At 41.9% G+C, this 11,443-nt stretch overlaps 1 protein-coding gene across 1 annotated transcript; it reads right to left on the bottom strand.

Annotated features, from left to right (window-relative positions):
* Nucleotides 1-3,109: 3,109 nt before the first annotated feature.
* LOC311127556 (cytosolic iron-sulfur assembly component 2B-like) lies at nt 3,110-5,232 on the bottom strand. Its single transcript, XM_084159372.1, has 5 exons — nt 4,196-5,232; nt 3,967-4,046; nt 3,731-3,856; nt 3,557-3,602; nt 3,110-3,339 (listed from the first exon to the last, which is right to left on the bottom strand). The coding sequence occupies exons 1-5, from the start codon at nt 4,320-4,322 to the stop codon at nt 3,233-3,235; spliced, it is 486 nt and encodes a 161-aa protein (XP_084015498.1). The 5' UTR covers nt 4,323-5,232; the 3' UTR covers nt 3,110-3,232.
* Between the last annotated feature and the right edge of the window lie 6,211 nt (nt 5,233-11,443).

Raw genomic sequence — 11,443 nt, 5'->3', positions numbered from 1 at the left:
TAATTTCAAAGTATCTAATGTTAGCTAGCTGGGTGTGACAAACAGGCCTACCATAAAATCACACAATGATTTCAGGCTAGTAGGATAATATTGGGGCTGTCATTAGACTATTTTGATGATGATGTGACAAACTATTTTGACAACCTGTCAGAACACGCAGCTAGCTACTGTTACTGTAAATACTGTACAGTAATACTAAGTTGTTAGCCAACTGTACTAACGTGATATAGCCTAATAAGCTGCGAAAGTTTAAAAACGTTACTGTTGAATGAAATGTTCATTGTAGAGACGGGGATGAGAGACCCTCCTCTTCTATAGTAGTTCCGGCCAATTATATACCTCTGTTCTCATTGGTCAATTCTTGGTTACTTCTTGGTTGCACTGGCATTTCCGATTGGTTGGCGAGTGCAATTCTTGGTTATTTCTTGGTTGCAGACGCCGATATGATTGGTTGTAGTAACCAGAAATGTCCTTCCATTGTCAAGGGGACTGCAATTACTGAGCTCTGTTGTCCATGTTTACAGAGAACAGAACGTGTCTTGTTTTGCATTTCAATTGTCAGGAGATGGCGTCTACGTGTAGGGGAGATTCTCAATTGTTTTGCTCAACTCCTTCATCTTCTTCTCGCCTCCTTTTGAAAAAGGTCAAAGGTAACCGAGGAGGGGAGGGGAGGGGAGGAAATGTGCAAACAAATGCACTTGAATGTAATGAGACTCTCCTTCACTTGAGCGTCGTCATGCAACGTTTAGGCTACAAGGGTTTAATCACAAATTAAATGTGTAAAGTAGTAAAAAGACATGTACAGTAGCTAGTTGTGCTAAACATTTTATAGAGCATCATATTGTGTTTAAATATGTGCATGCTTTTCTCCTCCCAGTAAACAACAGCTGATTCAAAGGGGGTATGGGAGATCTCAAAACTCTTCTGCGAAGGACTCAGATAGGATACTGTTGTGCTTCCTCTCTGGGAGGAGGCTGACAAGCAGGCGAGGACACTCCTCCGTTCGCCGACTAACTAATTGGCCTTTTCATAAATAGATTTGTTCAAGTCCTGCGTCCTCTCTCCTGCGTCCTCTCTCGCCTCCTTTTGAAAAAGCTCAAAGGTATCGAGGAGAGGAGGCAAGGAGAGTCGACTTGGATGAAAATGGCTTGTATGAAATGAGAAGCTCCTTCTCCACTCGTGCATCATCAGGCAAATTACGTTTACAGTGTTGGATCCCAAAATAAATGTATAAAGTTATCAAAACGAATTAAGTCAGTTGTGCAAGACATATTGGAATTAGTAACATCATAGGTTTTGCGAAATCTTAACACATGGTACATTTTACTAATTTGTAAGGTATAGTATATTTAGGAAATTCGTAACATCATACGAATTGTAATTCATAACATATCATACGAAATGGATGATGGACATCCACAAATAATACATACAATATGAAACGTAAAATACATTAAATGGTGTATCTTTGATATATGTACAGAATAATATGAAATGCTCTGAGACCAGGTTGGGTCAAGGAGGAAGGATGGAGGACCAAACGAGAATCTCCCAACCAACCTAAGTTAGAACTGTCTCAAAAAGAACTTCTGCCGAAACCCGGGATCGAACCAGGGACCTTTAGATCTTCAGTCTAACGCTCTCCCAACTGAGCTATTTCGGCTACACTTCTCAAACTGGCCCCATAACAATTACTCATAATTTGCCAAAGTCTGCATAATTTGCCAAAGTCTGTGGTTGCCTGTCCGGTGTATTTCGTTGGCTTCAGGACCATGAATATTTTCTACTCATCTTTTTATAACAGGGAGTGACAAATGCCCCCACATCGTTGGAATAATCACTCACACGTTCTATTTTAAACTGCTAGAAAGACAATGCTGCCATCTGCTGGTCCCCTGACAAACTCACACATACTTTTAGTTAGAATTTTTATTAAAATTAGGCTAACCTTTTACTGACTACAGGTACGAGAAGGAGCCTCAGTTGATCGGGAGTCTACTTGCTAACAGACACAGGTTATCAATGTGTAATGGGAATTCTAGAACTGCTCGGACAAAATGACCTGTTATTTCATCCATTGTCCATGAGAGGGTGATAGTGAACATATCAAATTTGCACGTACCCTTCCGGATGATGCAATATTAATGTGGTCTAACTCAAACATTCTATTAGTTATAGTTTATGTATTATATAAGTTACAGTCTTGTTTATGAACAACATTTTAACACATTATTTGAAAACGAAAACCTCTTTATTTTGTCTAAGCATAACTGTATGTAGGTATAATTTCTATTGCATAAAGGCGTTCTACATTATATATTTTATGACTATTTTTTTTTTCTGCTGAATTGTCGACATGTAAAAGAAATAGCAGAGGATGGTTTCGATCCATCGACCTCTGGGTTATGGGCCCAGCACGCTTCCGCTGCGCCACTCTGCTGTCTGATGTAATGGTTGAGAAATGTAGCCTTTGACCCTGTGGGACCAGCTCATCGCTTTCACAATTAGAATCTCAGAGGCTCCCTCAAGAGAATTTCAAAAGAACAATACTTCTTTCACTGTCATAGTAAAATACGTATAGACGAATCTAATGACAAAATGGATATAATTACACTAACTTATAAATGTTCTGTCTAAAATGTTGTTTTTTTTATCAAGTCATTTATTTTATTTACAACCACATGAAAGATGTGAGAAAAAACGACAAATATGAAATAAGGCATCTGATGGAAATCCAATGGCACAATTATTATACTATATATAATTCCCCCCCAGACATATGTTATAAACTAAGGCCTTTCTTATTCAGTGTCAGGGCCACTTCCCCAGTCTTTGGTCTTACATGTCATTGTGTCCTTTGAGATCGCTTAATTTATTAGAGATGTATGCATTTTCTTTGTTCTCTCTGCAAACGCCATTAACATCAGGTATATTTTCAATGAAATATGATATGATCCTGTATTTTATTGCTTTACTAGTATAATAAAGGATACAATGCTTGTCTATAATAGTGCAAAACTATAGTGTCCGTTTAGTATTTCTGCCTACAGCATGGACTCAACCATGATACAATGGAATTATGTTAGATGAAAAGAATACAACGGCAGCATAGGTGATACATTTGCCATTTACTCAACATAAACTGAACAACCAATCCAGTTAGCATGTCAGGAGAGAAACATTAAGCCTAGTCCTGGACTAAGGAGAATTTTCAATTGATCCATCAGGAGAGTCAGCCTGTCCTTGCATTGGATATCAGACACTGGTTGACCACCTCCAGAAGCTGGGAGTTCTCGAGTGCAGCGGCCACTCTCTCTTTGTCTGCCAGCTGTTTGTTGACTGGAACAAAGCAAAAACAAAAGGGTTTAGGTTAGGGGCAATTCCACGGTAACTGAGTGATGCTGAGACTCAGATATTTCAGTTTAAGATATATGTAAAACAAAAACCAATGATTGCAAAGTTAAACAACCCATTCAACTCTATGCACAAGGACTTGAAGGTGTGATTGTTGGTCTCAGCCTCAATGTTGAGTTACTTCAGAGGCATGTCACTTTACCTGCATCTTCTGAGGCATGCGTCCCAGGAGTGATGTGCACGTCAATCTGCAGAGATATGATTAGGCATAGACGGACATGACCCACTATGGTAATGTTAAATGTTCAGACAATAAAACAATATTAAAGCTTGCTCTCACAGCTCACCAGAAGCAGACATAATTTATTTCACCCACCTTAAACCTTTCTGGCAGGGACCGCAGCAGCTTGACTTTGATGGACAGGCCTATGAGAGTTGCCATGCTGCAGTGGGGTATAGTGGGGGTGAACTCCACACCCACTGTGTTCTCTTGGTCATTTACCTGTAAAGAAAAATAAAGTTGATGGTTTTATTAGGTTAACACAGTATAGGCTATCTACACGAATGTGTTTGTGTGTCGAACTTCTAACTTGTGAAAGAAGTTTAACTCACGCGCACTCGCACTTGTTCCACGACATTCAACTCTTCGAGGGACAGTGGGTGTTCAGGATCATTAATGGATCTGATGAGATGTAGCGCGTGTTAAGGTGAAATCTGATAACACAATGTTGAGTAATTAGCTTTCTTATTAAAGAATGAAGCATCATATGCAAAGTTAATTAGTATGACATTGAAAGCTCAATGTATCCTTTAGCTAGCTAACGTTACACAGAAAGGATATCAAATATTTCTCTGTCGTCGATGGGATCAGCAACATCTTCGTCCTCGTCATTTGCGGTCTGAAGTCTCTCGCCTGTTCGTTGAAAAATCAAGGGATTCGCGTTCTCTAAACGGGTCCCCCCTGACATTTGTGATGTTGAAATAAAAGAAATACGGTATATATGTTTGTGCTATTGTTTTTTACTGTGGACCACGGGACTGAACGATCCACTTCCGGAAACAGTACGGAAAACTGTAGACGTCTAAACGAACACAGGCGCAGCCCAGCGATTTAGTGTAATGTTGGATTTCCAGATGTATCCAGCAGGTAGCAGCATACTCATCTTAAATTCTGTAATGTGACTGCGTGAACTACAAGGTTAATCAATAATGGTAAGATTACACAGAAGCAAGAAAATAATGATCCAAGTTCAAAATAATGTTTATGCTAAAATGTTTCATAGATAAAACAGCAATTCAATTAGCCCTCTTACACATGTGAATTGTGAATCCCAGGCAAAGCAGCTTTGTACCATAGACTCAAATGATAAACTCTAGCTAATATCTTTAGTAGCAGTATAAGTAACATCTGATGACTCAGAATACCATCTCCAATGCACCATTTCAAAGCCAAGCCTAACCCATAATTGTACACTTAATCACCTGTGTATTTTGGAACATGTTTGAAAAGGTTTAAATCCAGTTTAAACTGTACTTTCACTATGTATGTTTATAGTATCAATAGCAGCCGACAAAGTTAATGTTGTTATGTCCAGATTTCGAGTGATACATTACATAAATTAGCATCTTGTGTGATTCCTTTTACTGTGCCAAATAATCTAAATAGCTGAAAGACATTAGCTATTAGAAATACTGGGCACACACTATTCAAAATACCCCAAACCCATTTGTTGAGTGTCACCAATGCAAACAATAACATTGAAAACCACTATTGAAAAACCTTGGTAATATATCACTAAGGACTTCCTTTAATCTGAATGCAAACGGACCTTCTCTCTGTCTATCTTGTCAACAGCTGTTGAAGAAACCTCCTGGTTTGCTCGCTCCAGTACACAATGAGCCTCCATTGTACCCTAAAGCCTGTCCCAGCCTGAAATACCTGTTTAGATGGAGCTTGATAACACACCTTCCTTATATCATTTGCATGAGCCCAGCTTGGTTGTGAGCTCATAGGAGGCAGCAGTATCTTGTTGAACTTTATTCAACCCCTGTAAATGATCAGATTGTATCCTAATCCAACAAAAAAATTTCACTTGAATTACAAGAACTGTGATTATGCATGTATTTCAGTATCAAAGCTTGCAAAGTAAAAATACAGTGTACCAACTCAAATTCTCAAGCTATTCCTCACCCTTGGTTGTTTTTAAGTTACTCATTCATCAGCACTGTCGGTGGGATTAGTTCAGTGGGGCAGTTAGCTGAACGACCTACATTCTGTGTCAACAATAACAATTAAGGTAAAGGCAGTCAGGATTCTTGGGTGTGGTTAGTTTGCTCTAGGCTAAGTGCTGGGCTGCTAGCCATTCCCCCAGGGACACTTATCAGCATGCTATCCTTGCCCTAGTCTTTGCTGACCTAGGCAATACTATGCACAAGTAACTTTTCACCTTATGTAAAGAAAGAGAGGAGTCAGGGGACTGTCAAAAAGGTGAGTGAGCGTCAGTGTGCCATCTCTCTACAGGTGATGAAACACAAGGAAGGAGGACACACAGACAGACAGGATATGGATATATTTTAGCGCCTCCTACCAGCATAGAATCCTTTTAGCCCTGGAATGTGGAGTCAGGTAGCATGTGTGAGTGATTTCTTTCCATCCCACTGACCCCACCCTTTCAGAAGGTAAAGAGAGACTTTCAACACAGTTTCTGCATGACACTCCACAGTGACATCACAACAGCTTTGAGAACTGGTTGAGAGTGTCTTGGGGCCCCACACGGTTTGCTGAAACCCCCATGAGCCTGGAGCCCTGCAACTGAGACAGCGTTGGTCGTCTCTGGGTGCACTGTTGCAGGAGTGCCATTTCATCTCAATACTCAAGAGTGTGGAGAGGAGGGGTAGAGTCACAGACACCCTCATGCCTGAAGCCGGGAAGCTTAATGTAGCTCTCCTGGAGACGGGAAATCCCATCACCACACATTCCAGGAAAACAAAAACCCAGGCACAACTCAAGACAGGTCTTGTCTATCCCTGGCCCTGGCTGTTGTTCCAGACAAATCTGAACATGCTGTAAAGCATGGGGCTGGTTAATCCGGGAAAGAAAAGGATGGCTGGCTACTTAGAAACATGATTCCATAACCTAATCAGATTGTGGAGGTTATGCATGCATAAACATTTTATAGAGTCTAAAAGCCTCACTCTGCGTTGATGGGCTTTTATGGCCTGATGGTGTAGAGAGGAAGTCAATCACTGGACAATAGAGGGATATTGGCTGATCACAGCGTTTAAATTGATGTCCAATGACTACTTCGGGTCAATGGGTGAGCTCATTAGGAATGTACAGTATACAATTACCAGAGTACTGCACATAGCCTTACACTGAAAAAGTGTCATATCTCCATAGAGCATTTCCCTTCAATCTTGATCCCTTGATCTTTGTGGGGGGGGGGGGGGGTTGAATAAGGATATTGTCATGCTAGATCTTTGACGTGAATGAGCACAGAGACGGATGAGTGTGTTGGCTGCTACTGTAGAGACTTAATACAGGAAGAGTAGATGTAATACAGAACCAGTCGCTCTTTGAACATATAACTACCCCTCCCCCATCACCCTGAGCATCACCTTGTTAACTGCTGTCGTCCAAGTGGCTCTATCAGCCCTCTTTCAAAAACCACAAAACACAACAACACATAACATATACTGTATAATTCATGATCAACACACTGTAGCTAGTTTGCTCTCTAGCTTTCAGGGATGAAGTTGGTAAAACTTGGCAGATGAGGATAACAAATGCTTAAAACGTTATTGTTGTATTAAGCCTAAGTGCCAAACATCTCCCATTAGACGGATGGATAATTGTTGAAGTTAGGTGTACTATAATAAACAAATGCTTTAATCAGGAGATGTACAAGACTTTGTTTATTATAATGTTTTCAAAATGATTTCCTGAATGTTTTGCGTAGGTTTCAGCCGCTATCATTTCAATAGGGACAGTAAGGTCGAAACCAATTACATTCTTTAAACATTGACAGTAGTTAATAAATGACAGTTTGCCCCTATAACCAGCCAGCGCCAATGGCTGTGACAGAACCCTTCATGAGAAACCAGCTAGACTTGTTGAAACCATTACGCATCTGCGGAAAAACCCTGTTTCGTTGCTTCAAAAAGATAATGTTAGATTCTTTACACTCATAGAATAAGCGAGACAACGTTCTTATGGAAAACCTGAAACAGTAAACTGTTTTCAATGAATAATTCAAGCTTCTTAAAATGGTCATTCATTATATTTTCTTCAAGGATTTTAAACAAAGTAACTAAATTACTTTTGCTTCAGTACTTCTTTAACCATTAGTCTCTGGCTCTATCAGGATAGAATTCCCCGAAGAGATTTCCTGTTAACAATATGACCACATTAACAAGTCAGGGCACAGTCAGTCTCCCAACCATACACAGTAAAATAAACATATGAGATCCTGAACGTCAGACTGTGTGATGGGATGGCAGTCTAAATGCAAAATTAAGACATAAAAGTTGTTATCTCGTTAAAACATAGGCTACACTTTCACTCCTGTGAGACCATCTGAAAGGAACCCGTGAATTGAGCAACAATTTTGCTATCAAAATGGATGGCCAATCTAATTAAGGGGAACATTAAAGTCCAATGTACTGGTGATGACTGGTGATTATGATATAATGAGCTTTCACTGACACACATACAGTACTGAGTACAGCAACACAGGCTGTCCCTCTGGCTAAATCTGGGAACTCTCTCCTAGAGCTTCCTCACAGTCACGTGTTATAGCACAGTTTACTTTACCACACTCACTGTAGTACCGTATTTGTCCTTTGGGGTTAATATACAAGCACAGATAGCCACACAACCAAATAATGATTAACAAGATTCCCATAGCCTCCTTTCCTCTCGGACTGAAGAGTTGGGAGTCTTCCTCCTAATTAGCACAAAGTCAAGTCCAGCTAGGGAGTGTAGTTCTGGAGAATATGTTATACATTCCAGCATAGATAAGGAAAACTGAAGTAAATAATGTCCTTCAGTGGATGCGAAGACATGGTAACATTTACAAGGACGTCTCATATGAGACGTGAGTCTCACACAATCGATAAAAAGTGCATGATACGCCTATCTAGGACTGCAGTAGCAAATTACCCTGTAGTGTGTTAATGTATTCATTAAGCAAGAAGTTCAAATGATTTGTGATGTTCTGAGTCAGAAATGGGATGTAAAGCCTAAAAATATATTCCATCAAACAATACGCTACTGTATCTATCTGCTGGGTCATGAAGTGAGGCATGTGATTAAGTCAGTTGTTAGATATGGACTACATACCATGTAACTTCTGATTGGCCTTCACTGTTCATACTTACTATGGCAAAGCACAGACACGATTTGATTTATCATACAATACCAGCTGCTGTCCATTCAGATTGTGAATTCAGAGATGATCTACACAACACAAAGAAGGGAACTGGAAGAGAGAAGATAAGATCATAAAATTGCTTGACTCACAATTTCCCACTTTCATGTCAAGTGACTGTGGAGCTGTGAGCATCAGATTAATTGTAAATGGAGGTTCTGATAACTGTCAAATGGTTTGAGTGCTAAGCTACAGGACTGTTTTGCTAGCACAGACTGGAACATGTTCCGGGATTCTTCAGATAGCATTGAGGAGTACACCACATCAGTCACTGGCTTCATCAATAAGTGCATCGATGATGTCGTCCCCACAGTGACCGTACGTACATACCCCAACCAGAAGCCATGGATTACAGGAAACATCCGCACTGAGCTAAAGGGTAGAGCTGCCGCTTTCAAGGAGCGGGACCCTAACCCGGACGCTTATAAGAAATCCCGCTATGCCCTCTGACGAACCATCAAACAGGCAAAGAGTCAATACAGAACTAAGATTGAATCGTACTACACCGGCTCTGACGCTCGTCGGATGTGGCAGGGCTTGAAAACTATTACAGACTACAAAGGGAAGCACAGCCGCGAGCTTCCCAGTGACACAAGCCTACCAGACGAGCTAAACCACTTCTATGCTCGCTTCGAGGTAAGCAACACTGAAGCATGCATGAGAGCACCAGCTGTTCCGGATGACTATGTGATCACGCTCTCCGTAGCCGATGTGAGTAAGACTTTTAAGCAGGTCAACATTCACAAGGCCGCAGGGCCAGACGGATTACCTGGACGTGTACTCCGAGCATGTGCTGACCAACTGGCAAGTGTCTTCACTGACATTTTCAACATGTCCCTGACTGAGTCTGTAATACCAACATGTTTCAAGCAGATCACCATAGTCCCCGTGCCCAAGGACACTAAGATAACCTGCCTAAATGACTACCGACCCGTAGCACTGACGTCTGTAGCCATGAAGTGCTTTGAAAGGCTGGTCATGGCTCACATCAACACCATTATCCCAGAAACCCTAGACCCACTCCAATTTGCATACCGCTCCAACAGATCCACAGATGATGCAATCTCTATTGCACTCCACACTGCCCTTTCCCACCTGGACAAGAGGAACACCTACGTAATAATGCTATTCATTGACTACAGCTCAGCATTCAACACCATAGTGCCCTCAAAGCTCATCACTAAGCTAAGGATCCTGGGACTAAACACCTCCCTCTGCAACTGGATCCTGGACTTCCTGACGGGCCGCCCCCAGGTGGTAAGGGTAGGTAACAACACATCTGCCACACTGATCCTCAACACGGGGGCCCCTCAGGGTTGCGTGCTCAGTCCCCTCCTGTACTCCCTGTTCACCCATGACTGCATGGCCAGGCACGACTCCAACACCATCATTAAGTTTTCCGACGACACAACAGTGGTAGGCCTGATCACCGACAACAATGAGACAGCCTATAGGGAGGAGGTCAGAGACCTGGCCATGTGGTGCCAGGATAACAACCTCTCCCTCAACGTGACCAAGACAAAGGAGATGATTGCGGACTACAGGAAAAAAAAGAGGACTGAGCACGCCCCCATTCTCATCGATGGGGCTGTAGTGGAACAGGTTGAGAGCTTCAAGTTCCTTGGTGTCCACATCACCAACGAACTATCATGGTCCAAACACACCAAGACAGTCGTGAAGAGGGCACGACAAAGCCTATTCCCCCTCAGGAGACTGAAAAGATTCGGCATGGGTCCTCAGATCCTCAAAAAATTATACAGCTGCACCATCGAGAGCATCCTGACTGGTTGCATCACCGCCTGGTATGGCAACAGCTTGGCCTCCGACCGCAAGGCACTACAGAGGGTAGTGCGTACGGCCCAGTACATTACTGGGGCCAAGCTTCCTGCCATCCAGGACCTCTATACCAGGCGGTGTCAGAGGAAGGCCCTCAAAATTGTCAAAGACTCCAGCCACCCTAGTCATAGACTGTTCTCTCTGCTACCGCACAGCAAGTGGTACCGGAGTGCCAAGTCTAGGTCCAAAAGACTTCTCAACAGCTTCTACCCCCAAGCCATAAGACTCCTGAACAGCTAATCATGGCTACCCGGACTATTTGCACTGCCCCCCTACCCCATCTTTTTACGCTGCTGCTACTCTGTTAATTATTTATGCATAGTCACTTTAACTCTACCCACATGTACATATTACTTCAACTACCTCAACTAGCCGGTGCCCCCGCACATTGACTCTGCACCGGTACCCCCCTGTACAGTGGGGGAAAAAAGTATTTAGTCAGCCATCAATTGTGCAAGTTCTCCCACTTAAAAAGATGAGGCCTGTAATTTTCATCATAGGTACACGTCAACTATGACAGACAAATTGAGAATTTTTTTTCCTGAAAATCACATTGTAGGATTTTTTATGAATTTATTTGCAAATTATGGTGGAAAATGAGTATTTGGTCACCTACAAACAAGCAAGATTTTTGGCTCTCACAGACCCGTAACTTCTTCTTTAAGAGGCTCCTCTGTCCTCCACTCGTTACCTGTATTAATGGAACCTGTTTGAACTTGTTATCAGTATAAAAGACACCTGTCCACAACCTCAAACAGTCACACTCCAAACTCCACTATGGCCAAGACCAAAGAGCTGTCAAAGGACACCAGAAACAAAATTGT

The sequence above is a fragment of the Coregonus lavaretus genome, assembly GCF_964263955.1.
Source record: "Coregonus lavaretus genome assembly, chromosome: 4".
Classification (NCBI taxonomy): domain Eukaryota; kingdom Metazoa; phylum Chordata; class Actinopteri; order Salmoniformes; family Salmonidae; genus Coregonus; species Coregonus lavaretus.
This window is presented reverse-complemented; position numbering and strand designations above follow the sequence as displayed.

What these genes read in the sequence shown, in the direction of transcription:
- LOC311127556 (XM_084159372.1), bottom strand. Translation starts at nt 4,322, where the DNA reads ATGTCAGGGGGGACCCGTTTAGAGAACGCGAATCCCTTGATTTTTCAA. An exon ending in CCCTGCCAGAAAGGTTTAAG is followed by an intron (nt 3,603 to 3,730) that starts GTGGGTGAAATA and finishes ATATCTCTGCAG; the next exon opens with ATTGACGTGCACATCACTCC. An exon ending in GCATGCCTCAGAAGATGCAG is followed by an intron (nt 3,340 to 3,556) that starts GTAAAGTGACAT and finishes GCTTTGTTCCAG; the next exon opens with TCAACAAACAGCTGGCAGAC.